Here is an 18,910-nt window from a genome sequence, read left to right as displayed (position 1 = left end):
GAGCAGCGGGCGGCAGGAGAGGTCTGCGCGCCATGTGGGACCCTCCTGTGGTGGCCGGGGAGCAGCCGGGGATCGAACTGGCGCTGCAGAGGCCGTGGCCAGCTTCACAACCCAGCGCTCAACCGCTGCGCCACCGGGAGGCCCTGTTCTTATACTTTTATCTGGCAGAGTGAGGGGTAACACAGGATCCCCAAACCTGCCTGCTCTAAATAGGTTCTGCATCTGCTGCATCAAGACAAAGGATACTCTAGTGTGTAAGACCTTTAATGAAAAGAACTTTTAGGCATCCCTGGTGAGGCAAGGGGTTGGGCACCGCACTGTGAAGCAATCCGCAGCCTTTGCAGCATGAGTTCGAACTCCGGCCGGCCAGGGAGAAAACACATGGTGGGGCAGACCTCTCCTGTCTTGCCCACTGCTCCCCTCAGCAGGGTGTTTCAGTCAGTCTGCCTGTTCTGTTCCCTACTCTGTCTCTGGTGAATCCTCTCACCCCACACCTCTGGCCTGTACCCTAGCTCTTGTGTGCATAAGTAGGTGGATCTTGGGGGAAAAAAAGAATAAATTATTATTAAAAAAAGAACGTTTAATACAATTAGTGTGCAATATAGACAATTTGTGCGCAGAGAAGAGAAAGAATATAGTTAAAATAGTTTCCATTTAAACATCCAGTTACCTATCCCTGCATGGGTGAATGTCCAGCCAAACAGGGTTGGCCCAAAGCAGGGTCACTGAGGTCTGAAAGTTTGCCATAAGTCTAAAACACCTTCTGGGGGGGAGCCATGAAAAAGGGCAGAAGGGACCAGGAAAGTCTGGAAGGAAAAGGGCAAAATCAAAATACAAGTCAAGATAAAGGCTGCCATTGTCAGTCCCCCATGGGTTCCTCACCCATGTCTCTTTTTTTTTTTTTTTTAAGATTTATTTTTATTTATTTATACAAGCACTGGGTACAGTCAGAAGCATGGGAGGGTGAGAGAATTCACCAGAGCCAGAGTGGGGAGCAGAGCAGGCAGAAGGACCGAAGTACACTGCTGAGGGAGCAGCGGGCGGCAGGAGAGGTCTGCGCGCCATGTGGGACCCTCCTCTGGTGGCCGGGGAGCAGCCGGGGATCGAACCGGCGCTGCAGAGGCTGCGGGCAGCTTCGCAACCCAGCGCTCAACCGCTGCGCCACCGGGGAGGCCTCACCCATGTCTCTTTCAAGTGTCTCTTTTCACGTCACCAAGTCCCTGGCTCTGTCCAAGGCCAAGAAGCAAGCACGGCTTCACATGTCTTTCCTCCAGCTTTCTTTCTCCATCTCTCTCTGCTTCTTCTCTTTCCTCCAGCCCTTTCCCCAGTCATTTCTAGTTTACCACCTTGCCCAGCTCCGCCCTTCCTTAGGGTGGGGCAGAGAACCTGGAATCTTCCCTTTCCCTGGGGATTACACTATTACAACACCCCAGCTCCCAAACCTGTGCAGACCCCTAGCTCAGGCTCTTCGGAGAGTCTCTTTCACATCCAGAGAGGCCACCCCCGCCCCAGAACTTTCCTTGCTCTTTCACTAAGCAATAAATGCTGAGTCTTTGCCTGCCCTCACCAATGTCTGTGAGATCCACTTTTCAGTCTTGACCACAGAGTCTCAAATGGCCCCTAAGTCCATCCCTCTGATTTCCAGTGGGTGGAGCAGTAGACAGTGACTGGTTTGCCAGCCTGTGTTGTTGGAGGACGAGATCGGAACTAGGGGCCCTGGGCCTGCTCCCTTGTCTGGTGACACTATTAATTTTTCTGATTATAAAAGTAACACTCAAAGTAAAAAAATGTAGAAAATACATAAAAACATAAAGAAAAAAACCCATAAACCCACCCCCTAGAAATAAACATTGCCAATAAGTTGGGGTTCCGCTCCTTTTTTTCCCCCTGTGTATATACATTCACACACTTAAAAATACAGTTTGGATCCAATAATATGACTTTTTGGTAACAGCTTTATCAAGATAATTCATGTTTTCCAATTCACCCATGTAAGATGGTGTACAAATCGATGTCGTTTAGTATAGTCAGAGTTGGGTAACCATCATCACAACCAATTTTAAAACATTTTTATGATCTCACAAAGAAATCCGTATCTTCCAGTTGTCAACCCTCCAACCCCCAAGGTTGCCTTGGGCAACCTCTACTGTACTTTCTGTCGCTGCAGATTTTTCCTGGTTTGGACATTTCATACCCATGGAATGATCCAGAAGATGGTCTTTGTGACTGACTTCTTTCACTCACATACATAATGTTTCCAAAGTTTATCCATGTTGTGTCACCTGCCATCCCTTCCTTTTTCTTTTACATAACTTTATTGACTTGCGGTTCACATACCTTACAATTCACCTATTTAAAGCATACAATTCAATTTTTAGCATATTTACAGAGTTGTGCAACTATTACCATAATCAAATTAGAAGATTCATCACTCCAAATGTCACTACCTTTTATTGCAAAATAATATTTCATTATATGGGTATACCATATTTTTTTTATCCACAGATCAGGTGGTGGGCAATTTCACCTTGTGGATATTATGAAAAATACTGCTATGAACATTTGTGAAGAAGTTTTTGTGTGGACCAAATATTTTCGTTTCCATAGGAATGGAATTGCTGGGCCATAGGGTAACCCTATGTTTAAGCCTTTGAAGATTTCCAGACAAACCATGCGAGACTTTTATCCTGACTTTCTCACTTAGCATTAATCGTGTACGTTTTCATAAATTGTTAAATGTCATTTGAACATTTAGTAACATTAGTAAAAACATGCTGGGGTTTTACTATTTCCAGAGTTCCACCTCTTAGCTAGCCAATCCCCTATTATTGGACATTTAGACCATTTCCAGTTTCCATGGTTGTAAACAGCATTTCAATGAACATCTTTGGGCACTAATCCTTGTATCCATCTCTAGTTATTTCTTAGATGAGATTAATCAGACCATTGGAACAGAGGGCACCGGCAGTTTAGCGTGCATAATAATAAATTGCCTTCCCAAAAAGTTGTGTCAGCATGCATTCTGTACGTTGAATTTGGGCATATCAGTTGCATACCTCCTTACATTTCAATTGCCTTCCAAGGTAGAGCACCAGGGAAAAAGGTTGTTTGGGCACCTTTGACACACTGCCCAGCACAATTTGCAGCACATAATATGAGTCTGTGTTGAGTGAAGGTAAAGGAAGGTCCCAATTAGTGCAGGGGCCACAGGGTATCAAGTCACGGTGAAGGTTGGCTCCACAGGACTTACCACCTGGTTGACAGGAGACTCAATTCAGACTCAAGGGGCAATAAGGCATCTGAACGGCCAGAATCCTCAGCATGAGAGCTGAAGTGACTGATGGGAGATGAGGAAGCCATACTCCGTAGTCATTTAGGGTCAGACACTGGCAGCAACTCTTTTTTGTATTCCACTCTATGAGCAGCAGTCTTTATGCAAAGTGCTGGGAGAATTACCTTCGTGGAACTAGCAAGGTCATCAAACTCTCTGTTCACGTGGATATTCTGAGGAGAAACCCAGCACAAAGCAATGCGTTATCCCTTTCTGAGAACTTGACGTGTTTTACCTACAGCACACAAGAGCTCGAAGACCTTAAGGTGACTTCTTTCCTGTGGATGACAATCTCATTATTCCCCAAGTCATTCAAATGGAGAAGGAAAGGGACTCAAGGGGGACTTGGAGGGTCCTGTTCTATTTCTTGATCGGGGGGTTGGTTATGTACGTTACATGCTGCTGGCAGAAATTCACTGAACTCTACTCAATCTATCTGCTCTTTTTTGGCATAGATATTTCTCAATAAAAATCAAAAATAAAGGCTTGGGGATAAAGACCTAGTACTCATTGAGTCTTCCTCTGCACAGGCCTGACCCCGAGTGGTAGGTATTAGCCTTGTTTCACATAAAGACAAGACTGAGTCCCGGGAATAATTTCGCATCAAGTGTAAGGATTCAGAAGTATTTCCCTAAAAACTGAGGATAAAATCTGTGAGCATCAGATTAGACTAATGACAGCAGTGAAGGAATAAGTAAACAGAAAATTGCATCTTGCCTAGTGTTGATCTCTAATCAGAATCCCATGCTGACTAGAATTTGGACCCAGGCCTGTCTCATTCCAAACTCTGTGGTGTTCTCATTACACTAAGTTTCTGATGATAACCATACGTTGTATTGAATAAGTATGTCTTTTGGCAGGACAATCTCATATGTGTAGAGTAAATGGAAGCGATCAGGGTTTTTCCGCCCTCCCGCCACTAGCATCGATGAGCGACAACTGTGGTCTTACACGCACGCCTGAAGGCAGACCCTCGAGCGTGGTGTGCGCACGCATGAGTGGGCACATCTGAGCCTGGGGCCTGAGCATATAAGGGCGGCAGCAGAGGCAAAGGCGGCAGAGAACTGTGCAGTGGAGTACAGCAGAGACCAGCGGACAGACCACAAGAGAACACCAGAGAGCCCAGAAAGAGCGAAGATTCGCCGGGGCGAGGAAGTCAGCCAGCCTTCTGGCCCCCAGGCCTCCCTGCCAGCCCTGCACCTGTTGCCTCACTACAGATGGGGTAGAAAGATTATTAAAAGCCTGAAAAAGCCATCGAGGGCTCCAGGACTCCTCCTTTACCTGTCTGCCTGTATCATCCAAAACCTGCTCTGTGCTTTGCTGGCATTACGATATGCCATTCCATTTCTTGTTTTTTAAGAATGTTCGAATTCAGGGCCTCCCTGGTGGTGCAGCGGGCTGAGCGCAGTGCTGTGAAGCTGTCCGCAGCCTCTGCAGTGCGGGTTCGATGTCGGCCGGCCAGGGAGAAACCCACATGGCGCGGCAGACCTCTCCTGTCTTATCCGCTTCTCCCCTCAGCAGAGTGTTTCAGTCAGTCTGCCTGTTCTGCTCCCCACTCTGTCTCTGGTGAATCCTCTCACCCTCCTGCACCTCTGGCCTGTACCCCGGTTCTTGTATAAATAAGTGTAGAATAAGGTAAAAAGTTTCAGGCTTTTCTGCCCTCCCGCTAGTAGGATAGATGACGGAACCCTGTGGTCCCGAATGCATGCCTGATGGCGGGCACCTGGAATAGGGTGTGGGCAGATGTAGATGGGATTCGCCTGGGCTAAGACTGGGCTTTTAAGGGCGGTGTCACAGGGATGCCAGCAAGAAGCAGAGAAGCCGAGAAAGAAGCAGAGAAGCAGAAGCAGAAGAACCACGAGAACAAGGCCACCAGAGAACGCCGGAGAGCCCAGATAGAGTGAGCACTTGCTGGGGGCAGGGCCCCCAGTGCCCCTGCCTGCCGTGTACCTGGTAATCCCAATAAAAGCCTGCAAAAGCCACTGAGGGCTCCAGGACTCTTTCCTTCTTTACCCCATCTGCATGGGATCATAGAAAACCTGCTCCGTGGCCATTCCTGCCCCTACAATTGGGGTAGTCAGCAGTATGATCCATGCAGATGGGTATGGAGACCTGTGAAGACCTCAGAAGGGACCTCTGGAGCAGACTGAGAGCCTGTGACAATGCTGGAGGCGTCGTGGTGGCACAGGAGATGGACAAGGTCCGGTAACTACAGATGGACAAGGTCCGAGACCTCGCATGAAGGAGATGGCCCAAGAGGACCAGCCAAAGACCCCTGAGGCAGCAGAATCATCGGGGAAAGAAAGGACCAGAATTTGGAGCTCCCCAGTGCTGATGCAGGGAGAGGCCTGATGGACTTGGACTAATGGAGTTGGACTGACAATCCCGCCAGAAGGCAGAGGACCTTGCAGGTTGATATGTTTTGGGACCCTGGGGGTGGAACAGTTTCATTTGTAAACCCCAGGAGATGGGAATCTGGGGGTGGCCAGTAGGCCTTGATGGCCAAAAGCAGGCCTGTGTACTGCCCAGCAGCGAGACAGAGGAGAAAAGCCAACTGGGAAGGCAAAAACTGGTACTGATGCTAAGTTTGGGAAGCCCTGAGAGGCTGTTAAGCACTAAGTAAGCTGAGGAAGGCCAGTGAGTCTCGTAAAATCACCTGTGGGTGATGCCCTGCTCGTTCTTGAGTGAGGGTGAGGAGCTGAGGAACCCGTCCTTAGGGGACAGGTGGGGAATGTGGCTTGGGATGGAGCCCAAGCCAAAGAGGGGGGACCCAAGAGAGGCCGCATGTGGAGTGTGGATCCCCGACCCATGTGCTTGTGCAGCGGGTTGGCCTGAGTGCAGGGGTCTGCGTGTTGCATGGGTGGCTATGAAAGCCAAATGTTGGAGCAACCACAGACAGAAACCCTGAGGGTTGGCGTTTACCCCCAACAGTACACAATCGCCAATCCCAGAGCTAGTGCATCCTGGGGGTGGATGCGGTGTGTGGCTTGTGGCCGAGACCACAGCCAGAGAAGGACAGGAAACCTGACGGCTCCTGATGTGTTACGGCAGATGCTGTGAGTGGTTCCCCTCCCTCGTATGAATAGTGCCTTTGGCAGCAGAAGTGGTGGATCATCTGCTGGTGCCAATAATTATCTTTTGCATGTTGGTGCCCTGCCTGGACTTACTTGTGTTCTGTTGTATTTTGTTATATATTTCATTTGCTTTTGTGGGTCATGGCTGCAGTGTTCTATTGCCAAGAGAAACGTATATGACTTGTTGTGAAGGGCAGGAACGGACACAGTGCAGGTTTTCTGATCCAGCAGTCTGGGTAAAGGAGAAGTCCTGGAGCCCTCAGTGGCTTTTGCAGGCTTTTATTGGGATTTACCAGGCACACCACAGGCAGGGGTGCCAGGGGGCCGGGAGGCTGGCAGGCAGCAAGTCCTCACTCTCTCTGGGCTCTCCAGCGTTCTCTCGTGGCCATTTATTCTCTCGTGGTTCTCTGCTTTCGTTCCTGCTTCGCTGCTTCTTCTGGCATCCCTGTGACACCACCCGTAAAAGCCCAGTCTTAGCCCAGGTGAATTCCATCTACATATGCCCACACTATTCCAGGTGCCCGCCATCAGGCATGCATTCGGGACTGCAGGGTTCAGTATTCTATCCTAGTGGAGGGAGGGCAGAAAAGCCTGATACTTTTACCTTAGCCTACACTTGTATAGACTGTCTGTCAAAAACCCTGGGGGGTGGACTGTAGGGTAAGGTAAAAAGTATCAGGCTTTTCTGCCCTCCCGCCATCAGGATAGATGACGGATCCTTGTAGTCTTGAATGCATGCCTGATGGCGGGCCCCTGGAGTAGGGTGTGGACATAGGTAGATGGGATTCACCTGGGCTAAGACTGGGCTTTTAAGGGCAGGGTCACAGGGACGCCAGCAAGAAGCAGAGAAGCAGAAGCAGAAGCACCACGAGAACAAGGCCACCAGAGAACGCCAGAGAGCCCAGATAGAGTGAGCACTTGCTGGGGGCAGGGAGGCCTGTCAGCCTCCCGGCCCCCCAGTGCCCCTGCCTGCCGTGTACCTGGTAATCCCAATAAAAGCCTGCAAAAGCCACTGAGGGCTCCAGGACTCTTTCCTCCATCACCCCATCTGCACGGAATCATAGAAAACCTGCTCCATGGCCATTCCTGCCTGTAGGGTAAAGAAAATGTCAGGCTTTTCTGCCCTTCCGCCATCAGGATAGATAATGGATCCTTGTCCTGAATGCATGCCTGATGGCGGGCACCTGGAATAGGGTGTGGGCATAGGTAGATGGGATTCACCTGGGCTAAGACTGTGCTTTTAAGGGCGGCGTCACAGGGACGCCAGTAGAAGCCAAGAAGCTGAGAAAGAAGCCGAAGCCGAAAGAGAAGCCGAGAAGCAGCCGAACGAACTCCAGAGAGCTCAGATAGAGTGAAGACTTGCTGGGGGCTGGGAGGCCTGCCAGCACCCCTTCCTGCCATATGCCTGGTGAACCCCAATAAAAGACCTGCAAAAAACCACTGAGGACTCTGACTCCTCCTTTACCCGGTCTGCATGGGATCAGAAAACCTGCACCGTGTCCAGTCCTGCCCTTTACACTGCCCCTATAGTAAGTAAATCTTTTTTTGAAAAAGAATATTCAAATTCAGTGCCGACAGGAATTCTTAAAGCAGAAGGAAACTGGTCAAGGGCACAAGTCTCTGGCTTTGGAGTTGTAGAGACTAGGCAGATGGAAGGACACAGTAAGGATGCTACACATCAATTGTTTTAGACCTGAGGGATCAGAACTATAAAAACACATCTCTGGAAAGACACAAATCTGGGTTGAAATAAAGCAGGGTTAGAATAATTGGTATCTTTCTTTTAATAATTTGCATCTGGGGATTCTCTTCAAGTTTAACTGCCTTGGAAAAATGTCAGGGTCCCTCCCCAAACCCCCCCCCTCCCCCGTTAAGAAGGTGGAACTGAATGAAAAGGGAACCTAACCTCCTTCGGCCACACAAGCAGATTTTCCAGCCCCATGAACCACCTGCAGGCAGTAAGGCCAGGTTGGGAGGCGGATCACTTTACAAGGGCTGAACCCGCAAATCTAAACTCCAGCAAGCAGTGAGCATCATGCTGCTGAGCCTCTCTCTCTCTCTCTCTCTCTCTCTCTCTCTCCTCTCTCTCTCCCCTCTCTCCCCTCTCTCCCCTCTCTCCCCTCTCTCCCCTCTCTCCCCTCTCTCCCCTCTCTCCCCTCTCTCCTCTCTCTCTCTCTCTCCTCTCTCTCTCTCCTCTCTCTGTTAAAGGAGAAGCCAGGGGTGCCTGCGGAGTAGATCACAGAAGTACCCCCATCCGGGGTGCATAATGGAGCCAGAGTGGTATAATGACCTACATTCAGGCCTGGGGCTAGAATTTGGACTTGACCACACTATGTATCTGGGCAGGGACCTCTGTTTCTCTAATCCCCACTTGCTTCCTTTAAACAGAAATAACACCTCACAGGACTATTCAACAAGAGGTACAGTTTGTGAGAAGCTCTTACAGAGAAATCCAGCAGTTCTATGGCAGATGCTGAATTATCCTGGACAGACTTGAGAACAGCAAAGCAGCCTTCACTTTGCATAGGATTCCTCGACACCTAAGAAACACAGACACAAACACACGCAACACTAAGAGAAGCTGAGCCTGGGGAGTAAGACAGTAATGCGAAAGAGAAGGCAGGTATCTGATGACATGGCTCAGGTTGGCCCCGCTGTCTCAGCTCAGAAGGTGTCTCCCTCAAACAGGAGGAGGAGGAGGGAGTGAATGCTGGCTGAGGACCCACCCAGTGCTGACTGTGAGCTGGTGCCGACAATACAGACAAGACACGCCCCAACCCTGAAAGAACTCACCTGTTGGAGGGAGAGGGGGGAAAGGAAACATCATACACATGCAGTGTGATCAGTGCAATGAGATAGTGCCCCCAAGCTCTACCTGGGAGGTAAAGTTTGAGGGGGCAGAATAAAACACCTGAGTGGAAGTTTACAGCTGAGGTGGGAAAGAGCAGCAGGAACACAGCAGAGGGGAGATGAAGCCCTGTGTGCGCAGAGAGTTCTGAGCAGCTCGGGGAGCGAGAGCCATTATGTGCTGCCAGTAGGAGGGAAGGAGGCAGAGCTCAGATTTAGTGAAAGTTCAGCTTAGTGAAAAGAGTTTAGTGAAAGATGCACTACTATGCTTGAATTTATCCTGAAGGGAACCACACTGAAGGGCTTAAAGCAGGGAGGCACAGGGTCAAGTTTCTGGTTTAGAAAAATCGCCTGGTAGCAGGTGGGAAGGAAGTGTTGGAAACTGACAGGCAACAGAATTCTAGGAGGGGAAGTGCAAAGCAGGAGGAGCAGGCTGCCCGAGCATTCTGCAGGAGAAGAGAGCTAAGGAAGGGTAAGTGTGGGAAAGAGGGACAAGCACTGGGCCCCAGCTTGTGATTCCATGAGAAGTACCCCTCCACCCTCCCTCCAGCCGCCCAGCCTGACTAGGCAGCTCTTAGAGGCTTTACTCTCAGAATCCAGCTGGCCAACAGGAGATCCGAGGCACCATACAGCAGGTGGAAACGTGGATCCAGAGCTCAGAAGAGGTCTATGTTCCAGCGGGGTTGAAGGTGGAGGAGGGGGTAACCAGGTGAACCACAGGCTGGGGTTGAGGGCGCTGCGGGGGCTGCTCTGTCAGCTGAAGGAGCTGAAGGCCAGGCAGGGCTGGATAGCCCCTGGAACTGATGAGTGTCCCCAGTCACATGCTCCACCCTTGATTGCATCTTCCCTTCTCTGTCTTAAGCTCCCAGCCCTCTCCGCACTCCCTCTCCATTGACAAGAGAGCCCCTGCTGTGCGCCCAAGACCTTGGGTAGGTCTGAGCAGGGGACTCAGTCTGACACCTAGGCTCACACGCTGACTTCCAGCAAGGCCAGAGGAAGCTCAGGGAAGAAGACAAAGGGGAAGCAAGAGTGCTCCTCACCATCAGCAGCAGAGCAACACTGCAGGGAGCTGAGAAGGAGGGATGGCAGGAAGGGTGGGATGCCATGCCACTAGGACGGAAGGATGAAGTGAGGAGGAATCTGAAGAAGTGAGACTCTGGCCCAGGCCAGAAATGAGTGAGGGGTTGAAAAGGGGAAGTCGTGGCCCCAAAGGAAGCCAGGAGGTTTCCTTTCTGAGACCCTCATCTAGGTTCTGGAATATGTACCTCCCACTGCTGTTGTGCTAGGGAGATATGCATGGCTAGGTACAGGCTTGAGCCTCCCCTCCCCCCAATCAGGCTAACACTCACAACAAGGATCCTTAGTGTCTGGTTGACCCGGAGGCCCAGGCCCAGCCTCAGGGCGCCCGTTGCAGAGATGCGGTTATTGCTGCAACAAAAAGACATGTGCGTTGCGCTAGCTTGCAAACAGCTGTGCAGAGCCAGACCACTTCAAGGTCACAGCTGGAGCTGCTGGCTCAGGCACCTGGTCAGGCTTCACATTCCATCTTCACAGATACCCTGGACCCTGGAGAGGTTAGGTGTAAATGGTGGATAACGAGCATGTTTCATTGGCAGCTCCCAGTGTTGAGGGAGATCACCCAGCCAGCATCTCCAGAGCACCCATCACCCCTGGTGGAGACAGCCGCCCTCAGAACTCAGCAGCTCCCATGTGTCTGCCCCACCTTGTGCCCATATCGATGACCATAACAGTGTCTGTTCTGGAAAACTACCCAAACTCCTCCCCACATCTGCTCTTCTTCTTCCCACTTTGTACCTTGGATCTAAACTCCAGTCCTCATCCCTGCTCTTGGCCACGTCTCCCGAGCCAGTCCCACATCTCTGATTTCTCAGACCCCAACACTGGACTTGCCTCTCAGCATCTTTCAGTGCCTCTTCTGGCCTTTTCCCTTCCATGGGAAGGAAGGTGGGCAAGATTGCAGTGGGCAGGCCCTGCTCACTCTAGTAGCCCCCAAGGAGGGGCTCGGCCACAACAGCTCATCGCCTGACTGATGTCTGCCATTTTTTCCTCTCTGGGCTTATGGTCCCTGCTCTGGTTTTCTGCTGAGGCTGGCACTGTGCTGGGGGCCGCAGGAGAGCTTGGCATGCCGGCAATAGTCATGTGCTGAGCAGAGCGTAAGTAAGGGCCCGCTTGTCAAGGCCCTGCCCAGCCCCACTCACACTCTGCTCCTCCTCTGAAAGGGAAGAACACACACAGAGCACCCAGTCACACCCACAGGCTCTGCTGAAGATGCCTCACTTCACACCAACTACCTGTGTGCTAGGAACCATGAGCCCCAACATGGAAATGATGAACTCAAGGAAGGACAGACCTGGGTGATCCTTGTGGCCCAAGCTGCATCATGAGTAGATGGTGGTAGGTTAGAGAATTTAAATGGCGAGAGACCAGAAAGATTACCATGGAGACCCTGTCTACAGAGTCTGGGGACAGTGACACTGACATGGGCAGCACCCTATGCTCTCACCTCATGCTGAGTTCCTCCAGCACATTGTTGGTCGCAAGTGCCTCACCCACGGCAGAGGCTCCAGGGTCTCCAAAGCCATTGTGAGAGATGTCCAGCACTTTCAGGAAGATGTTTGCCTGGAGCACAAAAAGAGCAACCCCATGGGGTCCCATGCAATGGTGGAGAAAGCCAGGAGCCAGTCGCAGGACCCAAGAGACCCGAGGTATAAAGATCACAGGCCGCGTATGGACAGGCAGAGTTTCCTGGGAAGTCATGTGACTTGGGTGGTGGTGACCGATAGAGTCCAAAGGCCAGAAACACAGTGCGGAAGGTGGATGTGGATGTGAATGACCTTCAGAGACTACGGGTTGGCCATGTGGCAGCAGCTGCCGGAGAAACAGTGCTCATATCTGCTTGGGCACCCCTCAGGGACAAGCGCCCCCAGGCACAGAGCAGCCCAGGAACCCAGAGGAGGCTCCAGTGAAGGCTGTTGGCTAAAGCTTATCCAGGGATTTGTGACGGGAGGAAGGAGGAGAGCTTGTGAGTACACGGGATGATAGCCTGACATGTCTTCTTGTGGGGAAGCCCTCAGGTCACCCCGTCAGGGGGCAAGGCAGCAACATCCATTCCCTGAGAAGGACTTGACAAAGGTGGTTGGCACTTGGGGCACTGCAGGTACCTTGTGCCATCCTGGCAGGTTCTTGAACCGCCCATCTACTGTGAACCTCACAGGGAGCGGGTGAGGTGTTTGAGAGCGTGTGCTGGGATCCAAGGGTGCAAGGGAGTCATCTTAGGGAACATGGATACATGCCCAGCAGTGACAATGTGTCTCCTCACTGCCTGATGCTCCCCACCAGCAGAATGTCTGGAGAAGGTGCACATGAGCTTGACCCCTTCAGTGAGTGCCCTGAGAGTGTGCACAAGTAGGTCATAGTCATTAAATGGGAGCCAGGAAAATTAGTCACCTAAAGCAATAATCTTTAAGCTTTGCTTCAAGATGAAAGGTTTGTTTCTGAAGAGTTCCAAAGGCAGGGGAGCTGGGACCCAGAGACAAGCCGAAGGAGATGACAGGGTGAGTTGGGGGCCTCTTACCTCCAAACCCTTGGCAAAGGCTACGGCTCCTGGGCCTCGAAGGTGATTCCAGCTTATGTTAAGCTGGGTGAGTCCTGTGTTTTCTGCCAGGGCCGGACCAAGTATCTCCCCTTCAGAAACACCAAGAGAGACCTCCTTACTCACTCAGTTCATTCCTTCAAAACATGATACGGATGCCCGCTGTGTACCAGGGTCTCCTCTGGGCATGAGGATCACAGAGTGGACCTGCACATAGCTCCAGCCTGCCTTCAAGGAATTCACACGGAGTGGAGAAGGTACAAATACAAATTAATGGGATGGGGGTATTATAAACTACAAACCTTGGTGATGCAAGGGGTTAAGTCTCGGCACTATCAAGTTATCACCAGCCACTGAGGCATGAATTCGATCCCCTCAGCAGTGTATTCCAGTAGGTCCACCTGTTCTGCTCCCCACTCTGTCTCTGGTGAATCCTCTTACCCCCACACCTCTGGCCTACACCCCCGTTCTTATATGCATAAATAAATAAAAATAAGCCTTAAAAACAACATCAAAACAAAAACGACAAACAAGGATGAATGGAAGAGAGTGGAGCTAAGCTTGCCTGGGGGCAGGGGGCAGGACAGTGAGGACAGAAGAGAGGAGCTTGGACACCGAGGGAGTCACCACACGTACACACATGCACAGAGGCCAGCAGACACAGGACAGGATTACACGCAGAGCCTCAGGGAGCATGTGCAGGCCTTCAGCTGGGGGTGAGCTGGGGGAAAGATAGCAAAATGAGGTAGGAGCGACGGGCACTTGAGAGAGACTGAGAGACCTTGGATGCCAGGCCAAGGATCTTGGGCACCACTGTATAGGTGGTGAGGAGGCAGGGAGGGCTTTAGAGTAGAGGTTGGGTTCCTTAGCAGAGGATGTAGGGGGTGGACTTGGGTGAGCAGGGGCAGAGATGAGAGTCTGGGGTGGTGCGGGGCCTAGGGGAACAGGAGCAGCTGTGGAGGAGTGAGGCAAGTTTCAGAGAAAAGAAAGGGAAGGCCATGTGGGGTAAGAAACCCTGAGAGATATTTAGCATGCGAAATGGGCAGAAGTCCCACCTACCACCCTGCTCCCCACTGTCAGCCCTCAGCACCAGCTCCAGCGTGCCTCTCAGCTGTCACCCTGTGTGGGCCTGTTGACCCCCCCTTCACCTGGTGAATAGCTCCTCAGCCTGGGTTCCTGCCATCAGGAAGCCTTGCCTGCTCATGTGGCCCGAGTCCACTGGCTTCCCTCCTTCCAAGCCCTAGCTGTTAGATTTCTCTCCCATCAGCCTGGATGGGATGCCCCTCAAGGATTTGAATTTGACTCCTCTGCATAGTCCCATCCCTGAGCATGGTCCAGGAAGGCTGGTGGGAAGAAATGCACAGAGGGAAAACAGCTGCTAATTGAGCAGAGCATTCAGTCTGCTCCTCCTGGATGAGGCCCCCAGGCATTTTTAGCACCATGGCGAGCTCTCTGCAGGCGGTGGGGATGGGGGCATAGGGGCCCCTTGTGCTGCCTCCCTGAGACCAGGACCCAGCACTGGGTCTGACACCCTCGGGTTCTCAAATGTGGGTGATTTCCTCCTTCCTTAGACATTTTCAGGCCTGGGAGGAGCAGTGGTGCCCTCCACTTCGTAGTGCAGCCCTTTCCTGCTGAACAGCTAGAGGGTAAGAAGGATCTTCTAATTCTAATGCTTGGTCTTAGTGACTGCTGTAGTCAGTCGAAGAGGCAGGGGCTACCACAGTCGTTCTGCAGGTGGGGAGACTGAGACCCAAGCTCCTTCACCCCTTAAGGGAGTCAAGCTCCCCACCACGGATCCCAAGGGAAAACAGAAGCGCTCCCTGAGTCAGCGTTGGAGACCCAGCCCTGACCCCATATCTGTGAGCCTTTACAGGGTTTTAGCTTCCAGTCCCTTCCATGCTGGCTGCCTCTCTGTCACTCATCCTCTGACCATGCTGGCCCAGAGAGTCTGAAACGATTTTCTCTTTTAATTTTACTGGTTCCCCACAGTGATTTTCATAAGAATGCACTCCTGGCAGTTAGGTTCCACGACTGACTCTCACAGGCTGCCACCTCATTGCTCTCAGCAGTCTGAGACAGAGCAGTGCTTCCCAAACATTCTGAACCAGACAAATCTCCTGGGGCACCCCTATAAAATATAGTGCACAGCAGCCACTCAAGAGTCTGGTTCAATGGGTCTGGGGATGCAGGAATCTGTATTCCTAACCCAAGGCCCCAGATTCTTCTTGTAATTGATTGGTTGAAGACAGAGAGATATGACTGCATGTTCCTGGCAAAGCAGATGGCCTGTGCAAAAGGTATGAAAAAAAAAAGTGATCAGCTCTAGCAATCCCACTGGTGTCTTCCACTTAGAACAAAATCTTCCATGTAAATTGTAAAGAAAAGAAAACCCAACAGCACAGGCATGCATGTAAACTGGAAAAAAAAAAGAAGAAATCTTCATGCCTGGTGTCATGAGTGGTAGCGCTGCAGCTCCCCGCTCTCTCCACCCTTCAGCCTGGCCTCTCTCCCCTGGCTCATGAGCTCAGCCGCACTGGGTCTGCCAGTCTGGGAACAGGTCTGCATGCTCTCTGTCCACTTGAAATATTCTTCCTCTGTCTCGCAGCTGATTTCCTCCCACCCAGGCCATTTCAGCTTAAATGTTCACCTCACAGAATCTTCCCCACGCACCCCTCTCCAGCGTGGGGTCCCCATTCTTCTCTAGAATGACACCCTTTTTGTTTCTTTTGTGACAGCAGAATTTTCATGGTTGGGCCCTCAAATCAGCACCCAGCACAGGCAGAGGAGGACAATGAAATATCCCTGGGAAGAATCGAGTTGTGTGTGGAAGGAGAGGGAGGGGGGCAGGCCTGCGTGGAGTGTGTGGGTGAAGGCTGAAGCAGGGCTGCTCAGCATGTCCCTTTCAGCACCACCCTGTCTGAGGAGCGCCCCATGCGGCCTTGGCTGGATGGTACCTGCTTGGTCATTCAGTTGGTTGTAACTCAGGTCCAGGGATTTCAGGCTTGTATGGGCAAGCAGAAGTTCAGCAAGGTGCTGGGCTGCCTGCTCCTCCAGGTGGTTCCCTGCCAGCTGCACCTTCTGTACAACTTGGTTCACCGTGAGGGAGGCACAGAGGGCTTGGGCTGCCACTGCTCCCAGCAGGTTCTCCGACAGGTCCACATCTGGGGACCAGCACAACCCCTCAGCCAGACAGCTCCACAGTCAGGTCCACCTCCTCCACCTCACCCCATCCTCCAAGCTTCCAGGCCTGAGGAGCTTTACAGTCAGATTGTTCTGGATTTACATGGAGACTCTGCCACCTTTGGGGACCAGGCAGCTCCCCGCTTATGTGTCCAGGAGTGTCATTGTCAAGGGGCTAAAACCTCCAAGTCTGCAGTCCTGGGAAGAATGCCTGTGGTGGAGTCACATCAGCAGCCACCTTGCAAATGATCTGTGCCCAAGAGCAATACACCCCACCCACAGAAGCCCTGGAAGCTGCATTTCTGCGCGCTGGCAATTACAGCCCAGGTGGCCATGCACTCACATGCCTCAGACTCTCTGCTGAGCATGTTATGATCACCACAGCCTCAAGGGTGGGCGGGAATTATTGGGGCCATTTCACAGATTGAAAATTGAGTCTCAGTGAGTTTGAGCTGCTTTCCTCGCGTCATCCAGATCTTTGTGGCAGAGGCAGCATTTGGATCCAGCCCCACCATACTCCCACGCCACCCTCCCTCTTTTCACACCTCCCAGGCCCTGCCTCTCTGTGTCACAGGACCCTCCCCCCCCCGCCCCCCCCCCACCTTCAGTCACTGAGAGGCCACCAAATGCAGGGGGAGGAGGGGTGCTGGCCAGCAGAGGAGAGTGAATGGGGTGGGGTGGTTGGAAAGAGTGATGCCCAGTTGTGTGCGCACCTCCACCTGCCCCACCCTGAAATGAGGCCTCAGCAATACCAGCAGCCCCCATGTGAGAGGGCCCAGTTGGGGGAGCGCACATCCCTCAGCAAAGGAAGGACTCCAATCTGCCCACCTGCCTCAGGCTGAGCACCTACCACAGATGCTGCTGTTTTTGCTCACGGCACGTGCCAGGATTTCCACATCAGCCCCACGGAGCCCACTGTCCCGAAGGTCCAGCCGCCTTACATGGGGATTAGAGATCAGCGCAGAAGCCAGAGCCTGTGCCCCCTGGAGAGAGGAGAACAATGGGAGGGGCCTGTTCCTTTCCAGGACTAAAGGCCCCAGACACAGCCGGTTACTACCTGGCTGGCATTCCCAGGGGTCAGCCTACTCGTTGCCCCCAGCTGGAAGGCCTTCCCCTTCCCACATGCTCAGGGGGTACCTGCTCCTCTCTCTAGGCTACTCCTACACCTCACCTCCAGGAGCCCTCCCTGACCCCTTTCCAATGGGTTAGGGGCCCCCTGCAGACTCCCAAGCCAGTATACTGCTCTGGGTCATAGAGCAGTGTACTGCTCTGGGCCCATCTGTCACCCAGATGTGGGGGATGCGACATGCCTGGCACACAGCGGGGCAGGGGAGTGTATAGGATGGGTTCAGAAGGGCCACACCCTTAGTTGTTGCCCCAGGTCCTCCCTTCCGAATGTGGCACCAGGGTCCCTCCAAGGGTACCTGAGGCCCCAGGCCACGGTGTCGCAGGCTCAGCTCTGGGGAGCTCCCTTGGCGCAGAAAGCAGGGGGCAGGCCCAGCACCGCGGGCCCAGCAAGACCCCGAGTAGTGGGGAGCCTCAGCCATCTCTCCAAGTCCACGGGTGTCTGAAAGTCACAGGGACAAATGTGGATCCTTCTGCAGGCACAGCCACGGCCTCCTCCCTCCTGTCAGGTGCTTCCCCTCTTGAGGCATTTCTTTTCCTGTGCTGAGGACTTTGAGTCTCAAAGAAAGTAAATCCTCTCACCACTGGGAGAAGCTAACCCTGGCAGAGCCAGTCTGTCCGATGCCAAAGTCATTCTGTGTCTTTCTGCGGGAGCGCAGCCCACCTGTGTTTTGGGGCCTTCTCATGGGGGAGGGGGAGGGGTAACTGAAACAGCTCGAAGCTCAAGACACCCCTCAGCTTAGTTTGTCCTATGTGCTGGGGAAACTCCACCTGACTTCACTTCAGAAGGGGCCTCCTTTGGCACTGGTGGGCTTGTTTGCACGTTAACCTCATCCTGGAAGGGTATTCTAATAGCAGAAGTCCCGATGACGCCAGGAACCAGGAGGCTGAGGGGCTGCGTTCTGCCCTGGTGGGCACGTAGGGCTAAGCTTCCTGATGGACAGCGGTTCCCTGACACCTGGGCCCCAGATTGTTCCCTCTAGCCAGGGAGGGAAGCTCTCAAGGTGAGGAGACTGGCCTGACACTGATCCTTATGGCTCCGCCTGTCTGGGGGCACCTTCAGTCTCCAGGTCGGAATCTGAATCTGCCTTGTCCTCCGTGACCCCTGCAGGATGCCCAGCGACTGTAGCAGCCTCTTCCTCCTGCGCTTCTTCTTCTCCAGGCGTCTTGCTGGGCCCCCTCATGGTTACCTCTCTGTGGCAGTCTGAGCATGGAGACTGGCCCTGCGGGGGCCGCCCCTAAAGTGCGCCAAGAATGCAGGCAGACACTGGGCTGCGTCAACCAACCCAAGTGGCCTGCAGGGAACAGGCTCTGGAGGCAGCCAATAGAGACGCAGTCCCGGTCGCAGAGGCCCTGGTAACCGGTGTTGTTGGTTGCTGCAGAAATGGCCAGCACTTTTGACTCTGCGCTTGGGGGTGGGGTGGAAGTGGGGAAAACTCAGGAGATCCTGGGGAGTCTTGCAGAGCGGGACCACCCTCCCCTCTGGAACCAGTCACTCCCGGGATGCAGGTTCCTTTTCAGGCTCCAGCCCTTGCATATGCTGCTTCCTCCAGTAGGAAAATCCCTCTTCAGAGCTGCACGTAGAAACTTCAGATTCTGCAAGTGTTAGCTTGGAGGTCACCTCTTCAGCTGAAGCTTTAGTGGCCTTTTCTCTGGGCTCCTGCTGCCCCCCCCTCCAACTGTCATCCTCTTACCCCCAAGGGAGTGAGCCAGGGGACAGGGGACAGGGGCTGCTCCTCT

The 18,910-nt window shown here is 52.7% G+C and overlaps 1 protein-coding gene across 7 annotated transcripts; it reads right to left on the bottom strand.

Annotated features, from left to right (window-relative positions):
• Positions 1-1,871: 1,871 nt before the first annotated feature.
• On the bottom strand, positions 1,872-18,412 carry LOC119237846 (leucine-rich repeat-containing protein 74B-like). Of its 7 annotated transcripts, none has more exons than XM_037501693.2 (9): positions 18,228-18,412; positions 17,470-17,612; positions 16,896-17,028; positions 15,820-16,026; positions 12,848-12,957; positions 11,777-11,892; positions 10,602-10,680; positions 8,850-8,945; positions 1,872-3,504 (listed from the first exon to the last, which is right to left on the bottom strand). In XM_037501693.2, exons 1-9 carry the CDS (start codon positions 18,352-18,354, stop codon positions 3,370-3,372), a joined length of 1,146 nt encoding a protein of 381 aa, XP_037357590.1. In that variant the 5' UTR covers positions 18,355-18,412; the 3' UTR covers positions 1,872-3,369. The 7 variants fall into 7 exon arrangements, with proteins under 7 accessions (XP_037357590.1, XP_037357592.1, XP_037357593.1 ...); XM_037501695.2 differs by lacking the exon at positions 18,228-18,412 and adding an exon at positions 17,753-17,855; XM_037501694.1 differs by lacking the exon at positions 1,872-3,504 and adding an exon at positions 3,513-3,609.
• Positions 18,413-18,910: the final 498 nt, after the last annotated feature.

This window comes from Talpa occidentalis, unplaced genomic scaffold, assembly GCF_014898055.3.
Source record: "Talpa occidentalis isolate TD23 unplaced genomic scaffold, MPIMG_talOcc4v2.1 talOcc4.1034, whole genome shotgun sequence".
Classification (NCBI taxonomy): Eukaryota; Metazoa; Chordata; class Mammalia; order Eulipotyphla; family Talpidae; genus Talpa; species Talpa occidentalis.
Note: the sequence above shows the minus strand (reverse complement) of the source record. Positions and strands in the feature narration are given on the sequence as shown.